This window comes from Salvia hispanica, chromosome 3, assembly GCF_029641045.1.
Source record: "Salvia hispanica isolate PSC_SH4W2 chromosome 3, Shi_PSC_v1, whole genome shotgun sequence".
NCBI classification, from domain to species: Eukaryota; Viridiplantae; Streptophyta; class Magnoliopsida; order Lamiales; family Lamiaceae; genus Salvia; species Salvia hispanica.
Window position 1 is genome coordinate 55,533,813 of NC_142694.1, and position 21,534 is coordinate 55,555,346.

The 21,534-nt window shown below is 37.7% G+C and overlaps 3 protein-coding genes across 4 annotated transcripts; all 3 read right to left on the reverse strand.

Annotated features, from left to right (window-relative positions):
• Positions 1 to 4,326: 4,326 nt before the first annotated feature.
• Positions 4,327 to 11,874, reverse strand: SPA2 (SPA1-related 2). 2 transcript variants are annotated; one of them, XM_048115050.2, is made up of 9 exons: positions 11,798 to 11,874; positions 11,627 to 11,681; positions 8,902 to 10,380; positions 8,121 to 8,278; positions 7,192 to 7,996; positions 6,652 to 6,798; positions 5,840 to 6,157; positions 5,691 to 5,750; positions 4,327 to 5,141 (listed from the first exon to the last, which is right to left on the reverse strand). In XM_048115050.2, the coding sequence occupies exons 3-9, from the start codon at positions 10,348 to 10,350 to the stop codon at positions 4,950 to 4,952; spliced, it is 3,129 nt and encodes a 1,042-aa protein (XP_047971007.2). In that variant the 5' UTR covers positions 10,351 to 10,380; positions 11,627 to 11,681; positions 11,798 to 11,874; the 3' UTR covers positions 4,327 to 4,949. The 2 variants fall into 2 exon arrangements, with proteins under 2 accessions (XP_047971007.2, XP_047971008.2); XM_048115051.2 differs by lacking the exons at positions 11,627 to 11,681; positions 11,798 to 11,874 and adding an exon at positions 11,477 to 11,615.
• An 842-nt stretch (positions 11,875 to 12,716) lies between these two features.
• On the reverse strand, positions 12,717 to 18,595 carry LOC125214153 (uncharacterized). Its single transcript, XM_089068107.1, has 2 exons — positions 16,528 to 18,595; positions 12,717 to 13,326 (listed from the first exon to the last, which is right to left on the reverse strand). Exons 1-2 carry the CDS (start codon positions 17,294 to 17,296, stop codon positions 12,908 to 12,910), a joined length of 1,188 nt encoding a protein of 395 aa, XP_088924233.1. The 5' UTR covers positions 17,297 to 18,595; the 3' UTR covers positions 12,717 to 12,907.
• A 135-nt stretch (positions 18,596 to 18,730) lies between these two features.
• LOC125214151 (6-phosphogluconate dehydrogenase, decarboxylating 3, chloroplastic-like) lies at positions 18,731 to 20,552 on the reverse strand. Its single transcript, XM_048115055.2, has one exon. It carries the CDS (start codon positions 20,366 to 20,368, stop codon positions 18,902 to 18,904), a length of 1,467 nt encoding a protein of 488 aa, XP_047971012.1. The 5' UTR covers positions 20,369 to 20,552; the 3' UTR covers positions 18,731 to 18,901.
• Positions 20,553 to 21,534: the final 982 nt, after the last annotated feature.

The following is a 21,534-nucleotide window of genomic DNA, read 5'->3' on the forward strand; positions in this document are numbered from 1 at the left end:
ACACAAATACTATACACGCCCAACAAAATAAACTTGATAATTAAATTTATAGTCGCAAAACAAGCATACTATATAAAACTGATAAATAGTGGCAAAAAAAAGTGTAGGTAACTAATTTAATATTGACTTGGCCAAAGGAAAGCTCCGATGGCGAAGTTCCTCTTGTGATTAACATCTCCGATGACGGGAAGCCCGTATTCGGCAAGAAGACGGTCGAGTTGCCACTCGGGCATCTTGTCGTAGTCGGATTTGGAGTACCTCGGGTAGTGAAGAGGCATCGTGAACACATACTCCTTCTGCTTCTTCACATCATCTCTCAAAACGGCGCCGTTTGGGACAACAGAGTTTGGCACTGCTGCTCCGGCCGTCATGTTTTTCTTTTTCCTTTTTTCTCTTCTTAATTCAATGTAAAACTTTGAGAGGATGCTTGCCTATATATAGCCGTGTTTCAAAATTCGACCTTTCATTTTTTTTAGTGTAAGATTCTACAAGTTTCCTTATGTTATTAGTAGGGAAAGGGATGTATGTTTATATTCTTGGAAACATAGGGAATTATTTAGGGAATACATCTTCGTATTTTATATTACTTGGTATTTATGTTAACTAATTGTGAATTTAGCGTGTGCGATTTTTCTTCCATTATTAGTCACAATTTGAATCATAAATATGGAAGCTCGTAGCAACCGTTTAGAATTTTACTTAATTATGTGATCGTGACAATTATAAGTCACGAATATACTACTAGTAGTCTAGTGCATATATGTATTAAGGATTGAAAAAGGGATGAGGGGTACAATCTATGCAAAATCAACAGTTTTGGGTTAACAAAATTAATTGTAATAGTTGACGATATAATTGATGATTCCTATTAACCACAAATCCATTCTTAAAGACAAAACTAGAGACCAAATTAAGATTATCTATTTTCTTAATCTTGTGGTTAGGATTAATATACAATTAATTTACTATTTTATTTAATAAAAACTTTTTTATTTTAATTTTAATTTATATTTATTTTTTTAAAAAAATTTTAATTTATTTTATTTATTTTTTTTTATTTTATTTTTTTTTTAATTTTTTTTATTCGATAAAAACTTGCTAGAGTAAATAATGAACTATATTCACTACATAATGAACTAAATGAAATACGTTATGAACTTATTACTACATTCAGTCGTGCTATTATTTCATTCCGTTAGTTTATTACTTCATTTTATTCATGCTATTACTTCATTCTATTAGTTTATTACTTCATTTCGTTAGTTTATTACTTCATTTAGTCATGTTATTACTTCATTCTATTAGTTTAGTACTTCATTCCGTTAGTTTATTACTTCATTTAGTCATGTTATTACTTCATTTCATTAGTTTAGTACTTCATTTCATTAGTTTATTACTTCATAATGTGTTATGACATAATTATCTTTCAGTTGAAGTAAATTCAGTATAAAATGAATGCGAAAAATTACTTCATAACATACATTCATTTAGTTCATTATGTAGTGAATATAGTTCATTATTTACTCCAGCAAGTTTTTATCAAATAAAAAAAAAAAATTAAAAAAAATTTAAAAATTTAAAAAAATAAAATAAATAAAAAACGTTTTCATATAATGAAATATTAAATTAATTGTAAATTAATCAGAACCATAAGATTAAGAAACATGAGTGGCCCAAATTTAATCTCTAGTTCGGTTTTTAAGAATGGTTCGATATTGATCACGACTCTATAATTGATAAAGCAAAATAGTTTGGGTTTTAAAGTGATAGTTACCCTTACCCAAACAAAAAGATAATTAAGTACAGAGAACGATGCTTACAAATTACGTTCACATAAAATATACTCCATGTAACAACATCACATATCACGAAGTGGGGTACGATCCATTGTTACTCAACCCTTATGCATATAGGTATATTCGATATTTAAAAAAAATATAGAGAAAAAACATGTAATACTATCACGAAGTGGGGTACGATCCATTGTTATTTTTTCTTAAATTGCTAACTTGCTGACGCATCAACGCAATATATTAAAAATGTCAACACGACGACATTAATATCTTAAGACAAATTTAAATGGCATACTTATGACCCAAAGACATAAGTATGTCAATTGAATTTATGTTGACATATTAATGTCGTTGTGTTGACATTTTTAATACACTGCGTTGATGAGTTAGCAAATTAGCAATTTAAGAAGATTTAGCAATTGATCACACCTTGTCACGAAGTTATATTTTAAAATTGCCAGCTGCAAGTAGTAGTACTCCGCAATCCAAGTATTATAACTGAGTTTATAATTAATTATTTTGATTAATTTAGTAATTTATAATTAGAGAGCTTAATAACTTGTGATTACGAATTATATTTCATAACTAGCTAGAGTATTCATATATATATAAAGTTTTAATCCTAAAAAACATGTTATAGAGTGTTTCAATGTATATCAATATAATGATCTTTCGAGTATTTTTCAATGTAAATCAATTTGTTTATGTCATGTCATTATAATCACTTAATTAAGGAGTAAATATTATCTAGAAATTAAGGAACAAAAATTATGGAAGGTGGTAGTTGGGATGATTGCATGAATTAATGTTATGAAAGATATGGATGTAGAAGATAGCGAGATGTAGTTGAATTTCATAATACTGTGTTCGACTCTATTTACTCAACCCTTACTAGTTACTACCTTTATTTTAATAAATGGGCGATCATTAAGATTGATTGCCCAAGGGAATTATTACCTATTTTAATACTCCTTCCGTTCCCTCATAGTTAAAGAAACTTTTCGGTACGTAGTTTTAAAAATGAATGTTGAGTGTGTTAAATAAATAGATAAAAAGTAAAAAAGAGAAAAATTTAGAGATAATAAAGTAAAAAGTGAATAAAGTAGAAATAACAAAGCAAGAAAGAATAAAGTAAGACAGAGAAAAAAGTTACTCATGTATATGAAAATGACTCAATTATATATGAAAGAACTTTCTGAAATGGAAAAATGACTCAACTATATAAGGAAACGGAGTACATATTATTACTCCGTCATCTTCCTCGGGCCGAAAGGAAAATATTATACACTATACATATCAATAATAGTCTTAATTTTAAGACTCGGCCTATTACTATTATTATTGTTTTGATAAATAATTTGTAAATATTGTTATGGAATTAAAATGATTGTGGGGGAATGTGGGGTAGGTCAAAATTCCGGAATGAAAATTCGGTATGAACAAAAATCATATCTTTGCCATACAAATTTTCGGCGTACGGTCTTTTGGTACGACCAATTTTAATACCTACCTACATTGCCTTTTCGATATGTTGTATCGAATTCTGTATACTGGAATTATATGGCATGTCGAATATCGGTATGATGTACCGCGATGTCATTATACCTTTATATAATACTTATATTATAAAATACATTTAATTACTATATGTATAAATTATGATATGCACTGAAAATTCAGTACCGCGATATATGTAAATTCATATTGTTATCATCATACTAAAATTTTCCAGTAAGGTATCATATCGTAATAAAAATTGCTATATACGAAAAATTCTGTATCAATATTTTTCTATACTATAAATCTGATATACCGACATTTCAATATATTTCCCACCCCTATCATTCCAATACCCTACTTTTACATGGCTTAAATTTATAAAATTTGAATCACTTTTTTTTGTCAATTGTAAATTTGTAATTCCCCATATTCACAATGCTCAACGGCCCCTACTCTACTTCTCTCCAAAGTATGGGATCCAAACCTCAATGCAATACCTCCTTTTACATGGTTTAAATTTACAAAATTGTAAATACTCCCTCCATCCGCCATTAAAAGTCCTATTTATGAGCGGTATATGTTTTAAAAAATATCAAGAAAAGTGGGTGGAAAAAAGTTAGTGGAATAGGTGGGACCCTATTACCCTTTATGGCAAAAGTGAATCAGGATTCCTATTCACAGACGGACTAAAATGAAAAAACGACTCTTATTCACGGACAGACGGAGTATATGTTATTTCTAGTTTTATGCCCATAAATTATGATTTTTTATTTTGCTAAAGCAAATTGAGTTTACTCAAACAAGACAAACAAAAGTAATTCAGTGAGTCATTTTCATAGTCCTAATCCCTAACACACCATACTAACTAAACAAGTATGCAGACTAAACTACAACTAACAGAAAAAATACATCTCTTTTATATAAACGTAGAAAATACACTTTATAAAAAAAATGCATTCTTCTTACAAAAAGAAACAAAAATAAAAATAAAAAATTAAGCTACATAGCAGAGTTCAAAATGAGGAATATGGTATGCAAGTGAAAGAATGAAGAATCCACTAGTTTTAGTGTAGTTTATATCCCACTCTTTACATAATACATATGAATATGAATATGAATAGAATAGTAGTACAATTTGGTGTAAAGCTAAACCTTGTGCACTGATTATACAAACACCCAATGTACAAAGAATGCCGCTCAACACGCAGCCTCAATCACACAGATATATGGTTACAATTCCACTATATATCAACAACAAAAATCAACTGTGCAGAATTATGAGCAGTTGCTTCAAATAATGGGGCATTCAGTATTTCGCCTTGCTTAAGGAGCAACTTCTGCAAGAATCTAAGAATAAGCCACCCGGCTAAGGTAGTTAGGGACATATGTGTCTCCCACCTTCGTTCCTCACCACGCTACTCTTGGCAAACCCCGTTATCAAGCCTAGCTTCCAGCTCTTGACAAACGGCATCCGAGGCAAGGAAGGTAAAAACCCCACTTTCTTCCAAAGCTAAACTCCATGATCAAGCTTTGTTTCCAGCATAGAGTGGAAGCAACAAAACAAGCAACCAGAAGTAGTGCAGGATGCTTTAGTGATGGGCAGATATGAACTTTAATATGGCACAGCTTGTAATGGGAGAAAATACTTTTATATGTCTAAACCAACTGTAGGAGTTTGATACACCCAGTTGAATTAGCAGCAACAACCGTATTTGACTTTGGTCTCCAGCAAACACTTGAAACGAACTGTCCATTATCATCTTCTGTCTCCTTGCCAGTCATGGGATCAATGGAGCCAAATTTGTGGGCAGAAATTGGCATGGGAAGAGATTTATAGTAGGCAAATACCTACAGAAATGAGCTCACAATTTAGAATATCTGCAGCCATATCACCAAACATAGCTTTCTAGACTGTTCTATGAAAAATCCTTCTTTGTGGAATAAATGGTAAAAGGAAATCTGGAATAACGATTACATGATCACAAGCCGGAGCAGAAAACACACATAAGCAAAGTCACTTGTACATTACTTTGACTAAATGGTTTTATCCTGAGCCAGGTATGATAAAAACAGGACCAACAATTTACGATATCCGTACTACAGTTAAAACATAAACGCCAAACCTCAGAAGCAAGAATCATCATTCAGCATTTGATCAAAAATATCTATATCTCTCTGGCATGGAACGGTATAAAGCAACGGGCAACAACTACTTGAAAAAAGAGGTGATCCCATTACTACTGAATGAAGCTGCAATTATATGCTTATCTTCTCAATTCTCATGGAACACCTTTTTTCACGCCAACAGTGTTTACATGATTCTAATATCGTTTCAGAACCCACCACTATGCATTCATAACAAAAGCAAGAGAGAGATGAGTTAAAAGTGTGAAGCACCTCATTTGTCTCGGAACCACATGTTATATAACCATCATTCACCGATAGGCCAACAAAGTTCTGTGAAGCAAAAGAACTAAGTTTAGTTAGAAATTTTTTTGACTATATCAAAAAAAATGCCTCCATTTTGGGGCTGAGCAGCAACTAACCTTCTCATTAGTATGCCCTCTGAGACTTGAAATACAAGCATCCCTTGACAAACTATTGGAACTTGTCTTCTTTAAATCCCAAATCTTCAGTGTGTTGTCAGTAGATGCAGAAACAATTGTTCCTGAATCCAAGAATTTTGCATAGCTTACAGCCTTCTCATGGCCCGCCAACACACACCAAGGTACTGAAACATTGCGAAGATCATAGCAATAGGTCTTATAATCAGCAGAGCTGAAGGCCAGAAAATGGGAGGAGTGAGGTGAGAACTGAACACAGCAAACATTTGCATGGCTCCTAATTGTGCACAAACTATTTCGCTGCACCAAAGGGTAAAGATCAGTATAATAAAACAGAAAACTACGAAAGAAACTAAACAATAAGTTGATATAAAAATATTTTGGCCACAGTAGATGTCCAAGACCAACCAGCTCCACAGAAAGTGTTAAGAACTGAAGCAGAGTAAATTCAGCTGGAGAGAATCAAGAATTAGAATACTCGGAGTTATGCACACAAGAGCTACTGCTTGTGGTTATACGGGGAATATTTAGGAACATAAAGAAAGAATTGAATGTCAAAGGATTTACTCCATGTAAAAGAACACAAAATAGTTCATATTTTTTAGGGACAGAGGGAGCAAGTGTTATTAGGAATGCCATTCTCTCCAATTTCTAACACATCCACAACATAAGAGTTGAACTTAAATACCATGAAAAAGAACCCTTGGGTAGAGAGATAATATGAGTGTTGTGGAGTAAAGCAATCAGAAGACTTAGCATAAGATACACAACAAAAGCAGGAAAGGGATACATACATCATTTATGCTCCATACTTTCACCAAACGATCATCACTGCCACTGGCTAGTTTCGTAGGATCAACACGAGAGAAGTCAACAGACCAAGCCCTTTGACTATGCTCAACGAACTCAGAAAACCCTTGACCAGTTGACGCATCCCATAACTACAGCCATTGAGTGTAATGTTAGGTAAGCATCTCAGAGACAAAGTAATAAATACAAATAAGAATAATGCGAGTTTAAAATAACAAGAGATGTTCAGAATTATATCTGGTAATAAGATCAACATCTGGATATATGTAACTCCACAAACATACACGTCCATGCAACATTCCTCATTCCGACTGGCTACGGAAACATGCACATGAATGCAATAGTGTTGGGGACTCAAACAATCTTCCTTGTGATCTAGATTACTCTTACTCCGAGTCCAAGACATTAAACATTTACAATATAATTTGAAATTTTAAGATAACTCAAATTAGTAGTAACAAGCTAACCTATGTACTACAAGTTTATTTTCATCAATGATAGAAGAATGAGCAAAGAATACGGACCTTGACTATGCCATCATAATCTGTCGAAGCAAGGAAGTTTCTGATATAGCTGTTCCAGCAAATGCAACTAAGCTTTGATTTATTTGATATCTCAACAACTGGATAATGAATATCGACTGAATCATCAAAGAGAGCTTTATATTCGAAAATTTTTATCTTCTTTGACACCCCTCCCGTAGCTAAGTAGTCTTCATCACGGTCAAAACTTAAAGAGCAGATCACATTTGCAGAATTATTAAATTCTCCATTCCGCAGTATTCCTCTTACTTTGAATTTTTTGTAGCGAGCATATTTACACAAGCCGTCAAAGAAGCCCCCTAGACGATCTTCAGTCTTGTTCTCTTCCTTTCCCAGAGTGCACCTCATTTCACGACTTCTCAGGAGTTCTACATCCCTATCAGTGGCAGAATCACTGCCTGCAAGATGATAGTTTGATCTCATAGAAAAGTAAGCATGTTCGAGTTGCCTGATATTACTCATTAACCTAGTTTCTGCATCATTTGTAGCCTTTAAATATGGATCTACGCTTGCACTGCTCCCACATGCAGCAGCAGGTGACTTCTGAAGCAAAGAAGATAGAACCAATGACTTTCTAGGTTTGCGTTTCTCAATCTCTTGAATATCAGCTTCAATGCACTGTATTTGTTCTGATAGACTGAGTGCATGCTTTTCTTTTTGCTCGGTTAATGATGCAAGGAAATACAATAACAAATCTGATTCCTCATCTTCTTCATGAATAGATGATAACAACTCACCTCGAGGTAGTTCTTGAGTACCACTTAGAAATTCAAACTGCAAAATTTCTCTGAAATTCAAAAATAACAACACTGTTACTGAAACTGACATCATATAGAATCCAGCCACAGAAAAAGTTCCAAGCTAGTGGGAATATCCAAATATATATTTATTCTGAGAATGAAATCAAATACCTGGTTGTGGGGCGTGATGAAGGCTCAGGGTGAAGTAACCAAAGGCAAAACCCAGCTTCCTTGGGATTCTCTGAAAGAAAGCTGGGAGGGAGAATCCTATGACGTAAATCAAGCATGGCAGCAGCATGAGATCTTCCAGAATCAAATGAGCCAAGTAACTGACAGTACCACCATATTAATGTTAAAAGAATAAACTCAGACAAATAGCTTACCAGGAAGAAACAAGACAGTAATGCTTCCACTTTAATATTACATGCAAGCCATGTAGATACAATAGATAACCTTTAAATATGATAACACCAGGTGAAGAGCAATCTATGACCTTAAAATTTTCTATACTTCATACTATATCACTGCACCTAGATATATCAAGTGTGGCAAGATATGGCAATTTCTATAAGCAGTTTGTTCAATGCTCCTTCCAATTCTTAAATTACTCCAGGGTGGGAATAAAGAAAACACTGTCAAGTATTTAAAAATCCAAAAATATTAAGTATCAACCTGAGTTGTTAGATTCAATCTTAAAACATTAGTAATACTGTGAACATATTCATAAAACTGCCAGCTTTAAAGTTATAGATGTGAGACATCTGAGTTTAGAGTAAGATCTTCCGAGAATCATACAAATTAAGATGCATACACTTTAATGGGATAATAATTAATTCCGTAAAGTACGCCATGCTTATAAATTGTGGCAATCAGATATAATAGTTACTCTCATTCAGCCAGAGTACAGAAATGTGTAGAAAAGATAGAAAGTTGTGCATGAGCATTCACAAACCTCAAATAGAAGAATTCCCAGGCAGTATATGTTTGACGCAAAGGTACAGCCTTTCTCGGTGAACTGCTCTGGGCTTGTATACCACTTCTCTTCCAACATAAAATTCTCAGAGGACCGCAATGCATGTAACGAATTAGGCTCACTATGGCCAAACTGTTTGCTGTAGTTCTTAGTTCCTGCTATAGGACCCTGCTCCTCGTGTACATCATTGCTAGGATCCTTGGAAACATTGTTGGTCGCAAATCTAGTGCCAGACCTTGATGGAAACTGGGGCCACCTTTGGATAGTGCTCAATTTATCACCTGATCTCTGCTTCTTCACACATTGGTTCTCAATGGACATCACCCTTTGATTTATTGGCCTCTTATCGTTACGATTAAGACTGGATTGGTACTTGTCTTGATCTGTAATATTATCTGTGACCCCTGCACGTACAGAAGATCCTAGATACATGACCAGATTTGCCCCTGACAATTTGAAGGCGGAAGGCCTTAAATCTTGAAGCGAAGATCCTTGAGCATGTGAAAAATCAACAAGATCCAGAACCTGTCTAAATATATTCAGTTTTTCTACTTTATTTGCTTTCTTTCCATCAGCTTCCAGCCATTCTCTTAAACTTAAGCCATCAATATTGGCTCTGTCTGAAAGAGATGAAATAGGCTTCCCAGAACAACCTAATGGTGCGGCGGTATTTGTTGAACCAGCAATGCCACACTTCGGATGAACCTGGTCTCCAGACACAGTAGCAGATCCTCTGCAGGCGTGTGTTTTATGTATAACTCCTTTGTCTCTCAATGTACTTTTAATAAAGTACTCCGAAAAACCAGATTTAGACAAGATCTTGGTCCTAATGCCTCCAGAAGAATTTAACGTATGGCCTGGAATACCTTTATCATTGTTCATTAGTTGATTTTCCAAAAGATTATTATGACTGAAGTCTGATGGTGGCTGACTTTGATCTAGTAATCCGGGAAAGAAATTGTTATCCTCATCTTCCCAGGCACTCGAGGTTGCCTGACCTTTTCCTTTGTACCCACTCTGTCCATGAAGGTTGCTGATTCCTGATCTGCCACCTAATTGATATAAACTCTGCCACTGATTTTTTTTAGTTTGTGTTCGATCTCTATTGTTTGAACTACCCACAACAGTCAACGTTTCCCCATCATAATTTCTCAGCGTCAACTCTTCAACCATTACCCCAGCATCATCCATACAGCGTGGACTGGCACTCGCATGTTCAGAAGAACCAATTCTGTCCATGTCTTTTGCATTCAGTATAACTGAATATCGATTTCTTGCCATATGAGTATAATCATCAACACCAGGTGTAACCATTTCTGACTGCAGCATGTCAGAGCTGCCAGGTGTTATTGAGAACTCATTCTCTTTATGCCGGATATGTGTACCATCAACCGGTTCGGGCATCTCATCACCAATTGTTTGATCCATACTCTCGCAATTGGACAGCACTGGATTTTTCTGAAACAGTTGCAGCATGAGGAAAGAAAACATACTTATTAGACAGAGTCGTATAGATATTTTGTTTAACGAAAAGGCAAAGATAACTTGTACTACCAGTTATAAGAAATTAAATCAATACAAGAGTGCTATTCCCAGTGTGATCAAAGCCGTCAAACCTTAAACAGCTAATGACACCTAAATTTTCATAGCTAACTCAAAACAGAACCCACTCTAGCAGTTAACACATACATGAGGTGATACAGGATAATATCTTCACATTACTTATCTTTTCTGAAGTATCCAGGATATGATTGGAGCAACTGAAAGCAAATAATAAACTCTAAATTGAGGAACCATTAAAATAATTATGTATATTATTCTGAATCTAAGAGTATACTACAAGACCAAATCCACAAGAAGCTGTCAACGGACTCAACCCAATTGCAAAACTCTAATGTTAACTAACAACAGTCCAGAAGGCAAGTAGAAGTGTAACAAGGACAAGGAATAAAATGGAGTAACTGAGAAAGAAAATAATACAAGGAGCAAAGGACAGTCCTCAATGAATAAAATGGAGTCTCCAGATTACTAGGGGTGGTGCTGGAGTAATTGGATCTTGGAGAAAACATGAACTTTTGATCTTGTAACATGCAGAAGTTAGTGACAAATAAGCCTTAACTGACATTATCTGGTCTAAGATAAACCAAAATAATCAATCTCTAGGGATTGCTTTTAACTTCCCAGAACTAAAAGTGCTACGATACTATGGCTATTCCTTTACATTTTCACTTTTAGGTAACCAAGTTGACATGATATACCAATTCAATCTTTAACTGGCAAACATAAGTTCAACATAGCACACTAAGGAATAAGGATCGGAAACAGTCATTCTAATGCAAACTGATTGTACGACTATGAATGCATGATGGGAGCCAAAACTGATACACACAAACTAATTAACAAACGAAACTAAAATCTAATAAAAAAAGCAATTTGAAATCGTCAAAATCCCATACACGATAGCAAAATGCATAGTATCAAGCGACTCCTACTTTCTAATCACAACCGCGAATGAAGTGTCGATCAAACCTAAAATCAACACAGAAAGGGGTACCTAATCGAACCAAAATCTAGAAGTAAATTCCAGTTACGAGCAGAAGGAGTCAGCAATCAGAGCAGAGCTACCCCAAAACTTTCAATCCGTAACGGCAAAACACAAGCAAATTCAAAACCTAACAAAAATTGAGGATGAATCCAAACATACCTGAAACAGTTTGACGGGAGAGAGAATAAAAAAGGCGACAAATCAAAAGCAAAAGCTGCAGAGCAAACGCAAAAGGGGAAAATTGTGAGCCATAGAATAAAAAAGCCCTAATAATTAATAAAGAGAAGAGATTTAGAGATAGAACGGAGTCAAGATATTTATGGTACTTACCTGAAATGGCAAAAGGAATATCCCTTCTCAACTGTGAAATCACACTCACACACATTAATCTGCTTACTTAGTACTTAATCTCAGATTAAGGTTGTCTGCTCACTAATCCCTTTTTTAATTACTGGGAAAGCGTTTTAATCTCGAAATTGGGTCCTGCCCATGCGCCCCTTCTATCCAGTCCAATCGTAATAAGATTAAATATCTTTTGTGTGAAGAGGATAAGATTAATGTATTTTTAATTAAGAAAGATCAATTATTAACTCTCGATTTATGTAAACGTATAAAGTACCAACATAATTATATTGTGTAGTACTAACTCGTTTCAAATAAACGTGCATACCGTCGATGAAGTATATAAGTTGAAATCTATTGGGTTAATTAAGTAGTCATGAATGAGTGGACAAATTACTTGGAGTATTTGATTAATGGATATGTAAGTGTAATTAGTGGTACCGAATCATCCACGTCCATAAAAATTAAATATAACATAGTTGATCATTTTATGGTCAATTCACGTGGCTTTTTGTGGGGCAATACAAACTCGCTCACTGATTGGCTGGTTTTCTGCCACGTCATCTGACAGGTGTCCCCTTGAATTTAATATTATTCTTGTTGCAAACGTTATTGTTATTTGTATTTTTCTGTTACGTTTCAACGTAATCGCTTCTTCCCAATAATAACAATAATTTTAAGAAGTGGCTTAGAATTTTTTGGGATATCAATTCAATCCGATTGATGATTGTGTTTTCAATGGGGTAGAAGAATAGTAGTATAAGAATTGAGCTTTATTTGGAAGAATAATAAACTAGCAAATGTGGTTGTACCGTTATAGTGAAAAATATTTGAATTTATTTTATCAATTAAGTACAAAATGGGTGTAATGACACTATGTTTGATATTTCTACATAGTCATGCAAGATTTTATTGAAATCGTCAATTTGGGTTATAATCAGATCGGTGGTTCCAGTTTTGGAATTAACATCGGCTTTCACGAGCTAAATCAAAATCAGCATAATGATTCTATCAACAACCATATAAGCCCCAATTAAGAACAGCGTAGAGTCACAGGTACCATTACATATACAAGATAAAGAAAAGCAGCCACGACGACTAACCTTTTGTGCTCCTTACTTTGCTTTGACATGTTGCAACAAGGTTGTTCATATGGTCATCTGAGATCAAGTCATCATCCGAATCCGTGGAATCCACACAATCAAGGGTACGAGGCTGTTGAAGAGCATCAACTCTCTCTTCAACTCTGCTGGGAAAACTGCAGCGAGATGGTGTAGCAGATGCGTTTAACCTCCTCCTCTTAGTAGGACTCATAAGAGAATCCTCACTGCTCTCTGTTCTGTCCTCCCTATTTAATTTCCGAGATGAAGAGTCAGGAGCAGAGGTTTCATTATCGCTGCCACTCTCGCTATCATCTATCACAATCACATCATTTCTAGCAGCATGAGATGGAGGCACGGGGACTGTCTTCTGTGTAGGCACCTCACCACCCGATTGCATTACCCTTGAGTGTGAACCTGCAAGCACATTGCACATTTTATACTGTACAAATTAGTATATCATATATGAAATTTTCATATCGGTGTAACGAGTTGGTATTTTGGTTTTAAAGAGGTAAAAAGTTAAACAGATTAAAACCAAACCAGATTAGTGTTCTGATTATATTAAGGCGAAAAAAGACTTAAAGAAAAAGCTTCTGGTGCTTCATCATGAGTATATCTATAGAAATAGAGCTTTAAAGAGGACAAAAGAGTAAGGACATTATAACTGTGAGTACCGAATATATTTGTGTTGAGAGTTTTAATTCGTTAGAGAAAGGCAGAAGTTCATAACAAAGCCTCTAAAAGAAATCGAAATGCTCGGTGCACTAGGGAAATTCTAACTTCAGCAATAAGTAAGCCCTATTCAGAGGTTTCAGGAGAAACAATGAAGAATTTTCCAACACAAGTAAAATAAGAAAAATTGAATGAATGCTAGTGATACTACCAAATCTTCAACAAATAATGAAAACTGCTAGCATATAAATTAATATGCCTCGTATGAGTACCTATGCTCAAAACATAGGCATAGGCGCATAGCCGCACTGATATCTAAGATAGTTTATTTATATTATGAATTTATACATCAACAAGGTAAGAGTTTTAATGTGGTTTCCTTCTGTGCATGCAACCAGCAAAGGAAGGGCAAATAACAAATTGGTCACATTTAATGATCTCATGTGTATCAATTACCAACTTGTTACCATTTATGCAATAAAATCAGGCTAAATATAAGTACTGTCATTAGAGTATGCCTTCAAGAAGTAAAATTTAGTTAGGCAGACAATAAATAACATGATGAGTAGTTTTCCTGGCTTTCTTCAAACTGCTTTTCTTGCATCTTCTCTTCAATAATATTTCAATATCCTTTTGAACTTCCCACAGTTTTGCTAGTTATTAACCTAGCAGCCTATATCAGCAGCCAAAGGGAAAAATAGAAAACCGAATGACATACAACACCCTTTATAAGACTAGATATTTAACAAGCTCTACTACATAAACCAACTGGGGAATCGGATTCACCAAAAAAGAAATCTACACCCTTGATAAGCAAACTAGTTTTCTTCATTTACTTATAATTTCTTCAATGCACAACATATTAACAATGTAGAATGATTTATCATAAAATTAAGAGAACATGATCTTCTACTACTTCGCTTATATCCTAATCAATCAAGTTGGTCATAACCATATCCCCAATCACATTCCCACTTTATCAAAATCAGTCACCACTACCATAAGAGCACTCCCAACGGGGGTGGCGAAAATCCAGCGAAAAATCGCCGAACATCGCCGGATTATCGCCGGCCGTTGTGGTGAAATCGGCGATAATTCGGCGATAATCTTACCGTTATTTCGCCAAGCGGCGTTTTTTCGCCGGATTATCGCCGAGCGATCGCCGGCCACTGTGGGCGACGCTCGGCGATAAATCGGCGATATTTAAATTTTTTTTTTTTTTTTTTCGGCCCAACGGCTATTTTTACATCCCACCCCTATAAATATTTCCTCCACTTCCTCCATTCATCACCCACAATCTTCATTCTCTCCATTTTCAATCTCTTCTCCCAATCTTCAATCTTCATCAATCTTCCAAAAATTATGAGCTTTTGGAAGAAAAATTCCCGCTCGGGTAAGGGTAAGGGTAAGGGGAAAGAGTCGAGTTCACAAATTCCCAACACGGATGAAGCAAACGAGCAGTGGATGCACTCGTTGTTGGCGATGGGTTCTCCTCCCGGCCAACTTCCATACGCGGGTCCGTCTCCTTTGCAGACTCCTCCGGCGCGGAGACTTTCTCCGTACTTCAACTCTGCCGGCAGAATGCCCTCTCCAGCCGACGATGTGTATCGGCCCCAGTTCGACACCCCCGGATCAACCCCAGGCGACCAAGAATCTCAGGCCGCGACACTGAGCGCGGAGGACTTCGAGGTGGAAGAAACGCCCACCGAGCCGCCTTCTAGGAGCAGGAGGGGGAAGGCGCCGGCGTCGTCGGCTGCGACTGATACGGGTTCCGATGAGAGGCCGAAGCGGGTAAGGACTACTTACACTCTGCAAGAGTTCGAGCTGATAGCCACCTGCTGGGCGGACAAGTCACAGAACGCGGAGCGCAGCAACTACCAGACTGAGATCATATTCTGGGAGCGGGTTGCCGCGAAGTACAGGAGCCACAAGACTGCCTCAATGAAGGACCATGGCAGCGAGGCGATCCGTCGGCATTGGGAGCGCCTCATGAGGGACTGCGGCCACTTCAACGGTATTTATTCTAACTTGTTGGCGAACATGCCCAGTGGCCAGAACGAGCATATGGTCCGAGATGAGGCCATGCAGAGGTATTGTGGCCAGTACTTGTCGAAGGGGTTCAAGTATTGGAACATCTACGATAAGCTGAAGGATCTCCCCAAATTCCGGACGGGGATGCACGGCGCGCTGCACGGGAAATCGGTGCGCTCGCGACTTAGCGTTTCGGAGAGCGAGGGGAGCGCGACCCACATCGACTTGAGTGGGGATGGTCCGCACGAGCGCCCGGAGGGAGCGAAGAAGGCGAAGGGGAGGCGGAAGGGGAAGGGCACAACGTCGGAAGTCGAGTCGGAACCCCACATCGACTTAGAAAAAGCCACTTATTCGAGCAATGTCGCCAATCTGATGCAGATGTACACGCTGTACTTCACCGGCGGCGGGACCCCTGAAGAAAAGGCGGCCCTCTGGAAATGCATCCAAAGCCTGTAGATTACGATGGGCCTCGATCCCGACGCCCCTCCGTCTTAGTTTTTTTTTTTTTAAATCTTTGTTTATTTGCGTTTTTTATTTGTAGTTTTTTTTTTCTCGTTGTATTATATTTTCCAATGATTAATACAACGATGAATTGTTCATTATTAGTCTATTTATTAAATACATTTGTAGGGAAAATTAAATAATATAAAAAATAATGATGTAAAAATGAAATGTTGAGTTAGGGAGAAATAAGGGAGAAACCAATGTAGCAGTTGGCTAAAAACTGGGGATAAAATGTGATGCTGATGTGGCGCTGATGTGGCAGGAGTTAGGGAGAAATAAGGGAGTGCCATTGGGAGTGCTCTAATATGAATCATCATTCCCTCCAAATATCAATTATGCTAAAATTCCACATGGTAAATCTTCAACAAAAACCAAAACTACGCAAACAAATTGAGGGATTTCATTTACCTGAAACTGTAGGAGCTTCACGTAACACACTAGCCGTATCTTCTTCTTCGAGGTTCACCTCACCATTGGGCGAAATTGCCTCCCCTTCAGCTTCAGCGTTAGCAGCAAGACCGTCAAGATCTTCCACATCCACACTGAACAAGTTGGCAAGGGTTCTCTCCAGCTTCGAAATCCTCGGTTCCAAATCATTTTCATAGAATCCAACTGCCTTATCAGACTGCATCTTCTTCACTCTCAGCTCTTCAATCGTCTGAAGAGCCTCAGCATTTTTTCGCTGCAGTTCCTGCGCAACACGATCAGCCTCAACCTCCTTTGCCCGTAACTCCTCAATGGTTTTAGCTGCCGAGAGCTTCTCACGTCTCAATTCCTCAATCTCCTTCCCCAATTCGACCATACTTTCATCCATCTCCCCAATTTTTTCACTACTCCTAACCAGCTTCTCCTCAACAACCGTATTTTCATTCCTCAGTTTCTCCAGTTTCTCACTCATTTGCACAATTTTTTTGTTCGACTCCTTACCCCTCCTCTCGCTCCTACCCAGCTTCTCCTCCAGTTCACACTTCTCCAACTCCGTGAAGCCTTTAGACTTCTCCAAAAACTCAACTTGCTTCTTCAGTTCATCTCGTTCTGTCACGAGATTTTCGATTTCGAATTTCACTCTTTTTTCCCGGTCCACCAGTATACCCTGCACCTCATCATACTCGCAGTCGCGAAATGAGGGTTTGAGAAACTCGATCAGCTCCGGAATTGATGAGGTCGAATCAATCATCGGATCCGTGAGCAATGTATGTCTAAAGAAAACGGAGAAAGTAAGGGTTTCCTTTCTGTGCTAAATAGGAAGGCAGTATAATGGAAATGGTGAAGTGTATTTGCAATTACTCCACATTTAAATTCTTCTCTGCTCCGGCCTCGTGGGTGAGAGAGAGAGGGGATGCTTTCGAAATTCGAGGAGAGAGCCAAGCTGAAAAGCAAGCACATACGTACTCCATTATGAAGATTAATTTGATGCACAGTTTTGTCATGCGAAGGCGAAGGGTTTATAAAAAAACAAAATATTTATTACTATAATTCCCTCTTTTACTTTTTCTCTTTTACTTTTTCTTTTTCCTTTTAGGTGAGAAATTGTAATGTGTACATTACGGAGTATTAGTATTAAGTTGTTATTTGGTTGACTAGATAAAAATTAAATAACTCTAAAATAAAAACTGCCCCAAATCTACAGATTGACAACAATTCAAAACAAGAGTTCAATATTTAAATTTATTTATTTAATTAAATAATCCCAGTTAACCAAGGAAAATCCACACCATATGATAAACATCAAAACAAATTTGGTATACAAAACAAGGGTTGAAACTTCTCCATTACTTGAGTAGCTCCTGATTCCAACTTCATAAGGAATATACCAACCATACATTAGTGATGGGACTAGGCATATTCCAATATAATTTGGAGGATGCTTGAAAATTAAATGCTGCATAGTAGATCTCAGACATATTCTTACAACTTACCAAGTAGGAATTTAGTTATCAAAAATCCAATATGGCTTCTATTCATAAGTAAAATAATGAATCCAAATCAACAGTTCATCAATAAACAAACGTATAAACACTATTCATCATGGGATATACATTGTCTACAGATAATTGGAAAGCCAACAACCCCAAGTCTATAAGAAAATTCAAATCTTAAGGTAATCTAACTCATGTCCATGCTTTTTTCAGAAAATATCAGCTCCCTGCCAATATTTTTGTAATAAAATAATGAATCAAACTCAAGCTGATTTAGTTCAGAAAATGCATGAAAGGAACTCAATTTCTAGAAATCCAATTTGAACGCCCTAATATCTTCAAGATAACAACATTGAAAGCAACCAAGCCAGGAAACCAATTTCATTTCAACAGGGAATATAAACCAAAATGTAACAAATAATCCATCAGTATTAACCATTCACGTAGATTTGCACCACGATGCCCTTGTTTCTTAAGACAAGCGGAATTCAAATTGAACTTTCCTTAAGAAAAGGAAGCGAACAAGTAAATCACATAAACAATCTGCCAGTATACATTTAAGTTTTAAAGCCTTCAATTTTCATCATGAATCATGGCTTTCACAAAAACAGTTAAAACAACAGCTCCAATGGAAAAACCACATAAACAGGTCATGGAAGAACTAAACAACTCAATGCAATCAAGAAGAACACTTCAAAATAAGGCATGCTTCTCTTATTAACTGCATACGCAACAACAATGCAATGCTACAAAATATTTTTGTCAACAACAAATTCTCATCAGGGGATACAACTTCAATTCAAGCTTAATGCCTCAAGAAAACCATAGGAATAACAACCAAACCTCAAACAAGGCCTTCTCCACTAGACCCTAGCTTTACGAGCAAGCTTGGACCACTCAGTGTGATATGCTCCCGGGCGATCAACCCTCTCATAGGTATGCGCCCCAAAGTAGTCCCTCTGCGCCTGCACAAGGTTAGCAGGGAGCCTCCCACGCCTATAGGTATCAAAATACTGCAAACTAGCTGACATTCCAGGAACACTAACGCCCTTCTCAATTGCCAACCCCACAACTCGTCTCCAAGCCGCCTGCCTCTGCACCATCTCCCTAGCAAATTCTGGGTCTACCAACAAATTAGCCAGCCCCGGATTCCTCTGATAAGCCTGCTTGATCCTGTCCAAGAACACGGCCCTAATAATGCACCCACCTTTCCAAATCCGTGCCAGCTCCCCCAAATTTAATCCCCACCCCTTCTCCAAACTCTTGGCCCTCAACAGATTCATCCCTTGCGCGTAACTGCAAATCTTGGATGCATAAAGGGCCTGCCTAACATCATCAACCAACTTCTTCTTATCCACGCCCCCCACATTGTTGATCTCCTCCGTCAACCCTTCCTTTCTGAAAATCTCGGAGGCAGCCTCTCTCTCATCCTTCAACCCGCTCATATACCTGCTGTCCAACGAAGCAGCAATAGTGGGAGCTGCAATGGACAGCTCGGCTGCCTGCTGCACGGTCCACTTCCCAGTTCCCTTCATCCCCGTCTTGTCAAGAATCTTATCCACCAAATGCCCCTTCCCGGATTCATGATCCTCCACCTTAAAGATGTCGGATGTGATCTCAATCAAGAAGCTCTCCAGCTCACCGCGATTCCATTCCCCAAAAATCTCGGCGAGCTCATCGTTACCTAAACCCCCAACATTCTTCAACACATCATACGCCTCAGAAATGAGTTGCATATCACCATACTCGATCCCATTATGGACCATCTTCACGAAATTGCCGGAACCCCCTTCACCGATGTAGGTGACGCAGGGGCCATCGTCGACCTGAGCCGCGACCTTGTCTAAAATATTGTGAATATTCAAGTAAGCACGGTGGGAGCCACCAGGCATCAGAGAGGGACCATATCTGGCGCCGTCCTCGCCACCGGAGACGCCCATGCCGAGGTAGAGCAGACCATTGGCAGATGCATCGACCATGCGGCGCTCGGTGTTCTCGTACCACTCGTTTCCCCCATCGATGATGGTGTCGCCAGGCTCCATGTAGGCGGAGAGGGCGGCGATTGTCTGATCGACCGGCGCACCCGCCTTGACGAGGATGATAACAGAGCGCGGCTTCTGGAGGGAGAGGACGAAATCCTTGGGGTTGTAGTGGCCGGTGAGCGGCAATTGGCCCTCGCGGTGGGCGCGATCTAGGGTTTCGTCGACTTTGGATGTAGTGCGATTGTAAACAGAGATGGGAAACCCTTTCTCGGCAATGTTTAGGGCCAAGTTCTGCCCCATGACTGCCAAACCAGCGAGACCGATTTGCGATAGCGTGGCTGACTCCATTTCTCGGAATTTGGTGGTGGTGGCGCCGCCGGCGAAATCGAAGAGAATCTAGATTTTGGGGGAAAGTCAAGTTTAAGCTATGGAGTGTGAGTGAAATATATATATTCAGATGAGCCGCCGGAGTGAGAGCCGAAATGACGCAAACACCCTCAGGGGTTTGAATATGGCGGACCCGTCGAGGGAGTGAAAGGTTGGGGGTGAAATGCCTTTTGCTATGCGATTATATCTATGTGGGCCCTAAAACGGCGCCGTTCCTCATTAGGGGTTGGTGGAACCTGAATCAATTGGCCATTAATCAAAAGTTGAGCGTTAGTAGTACATTCGTATTTTGTTTCTTATATGGATTAAATTATTTTTCTGATCTATATAATAATAAAAATCTTAGTGCTCTAATTGTAATTGTTATAAATTACTAATTTAAATTAAATTTGTTAATAGGAGTATATTGCAATAATATGGAGTATGTGGGGGCCGTACGTCAATCGATAAGGATCACCTCCGGCAAAAATGTTTGTGAGTGTGTATTAGGAGATGGATCAGGATTTGCCGGAGGTGATCCTCTCCGTACATCAAGACTGATCGCATAAAAAGCAGAGTCAATCATCAATATTCATATTATCTTTTTTATTTTAGTTCATCCACAAGAATTAGTCTTATTCCAATCTTTTTTATAATTTTCTTATTACATGGTTACGTCTATAATCAATGGTTATGCGGAGTATTTTTTTTAAGTTTCAGTTCATCTAAAAAAATTAATGTCATTTCATTTTTTTATAATTTTTTGTAATTAGATAAAACACATTTTTTTACTAAATCTTGAAAAGGAATGCAAAGTCGGTATTATACTAGCTACCACTCAGTCTGCATCAACATTTTACACTAGAAACAATGGACTGACCAAAATGGCTTTCGAAGCCTCCTTCTAAACATTGGCCAGGCTAACCTGTTGCTCTGCAAATGATAATAAGCTAATACTACTAAAATTTAATCTCAATTTGCACAAATTTTGTATGTCATCTGCATAGAGAAAAAGCCATTGATCAACCTTTTTACAGTCTTCTGAATTTTGTTCAGGTCGTAAGGTTTACTAGTTTGAACAACCGGGCTAATGACACATACGATATACGATCTTGAATTATAGTTGCTCAATACCAATCAAGAATGCC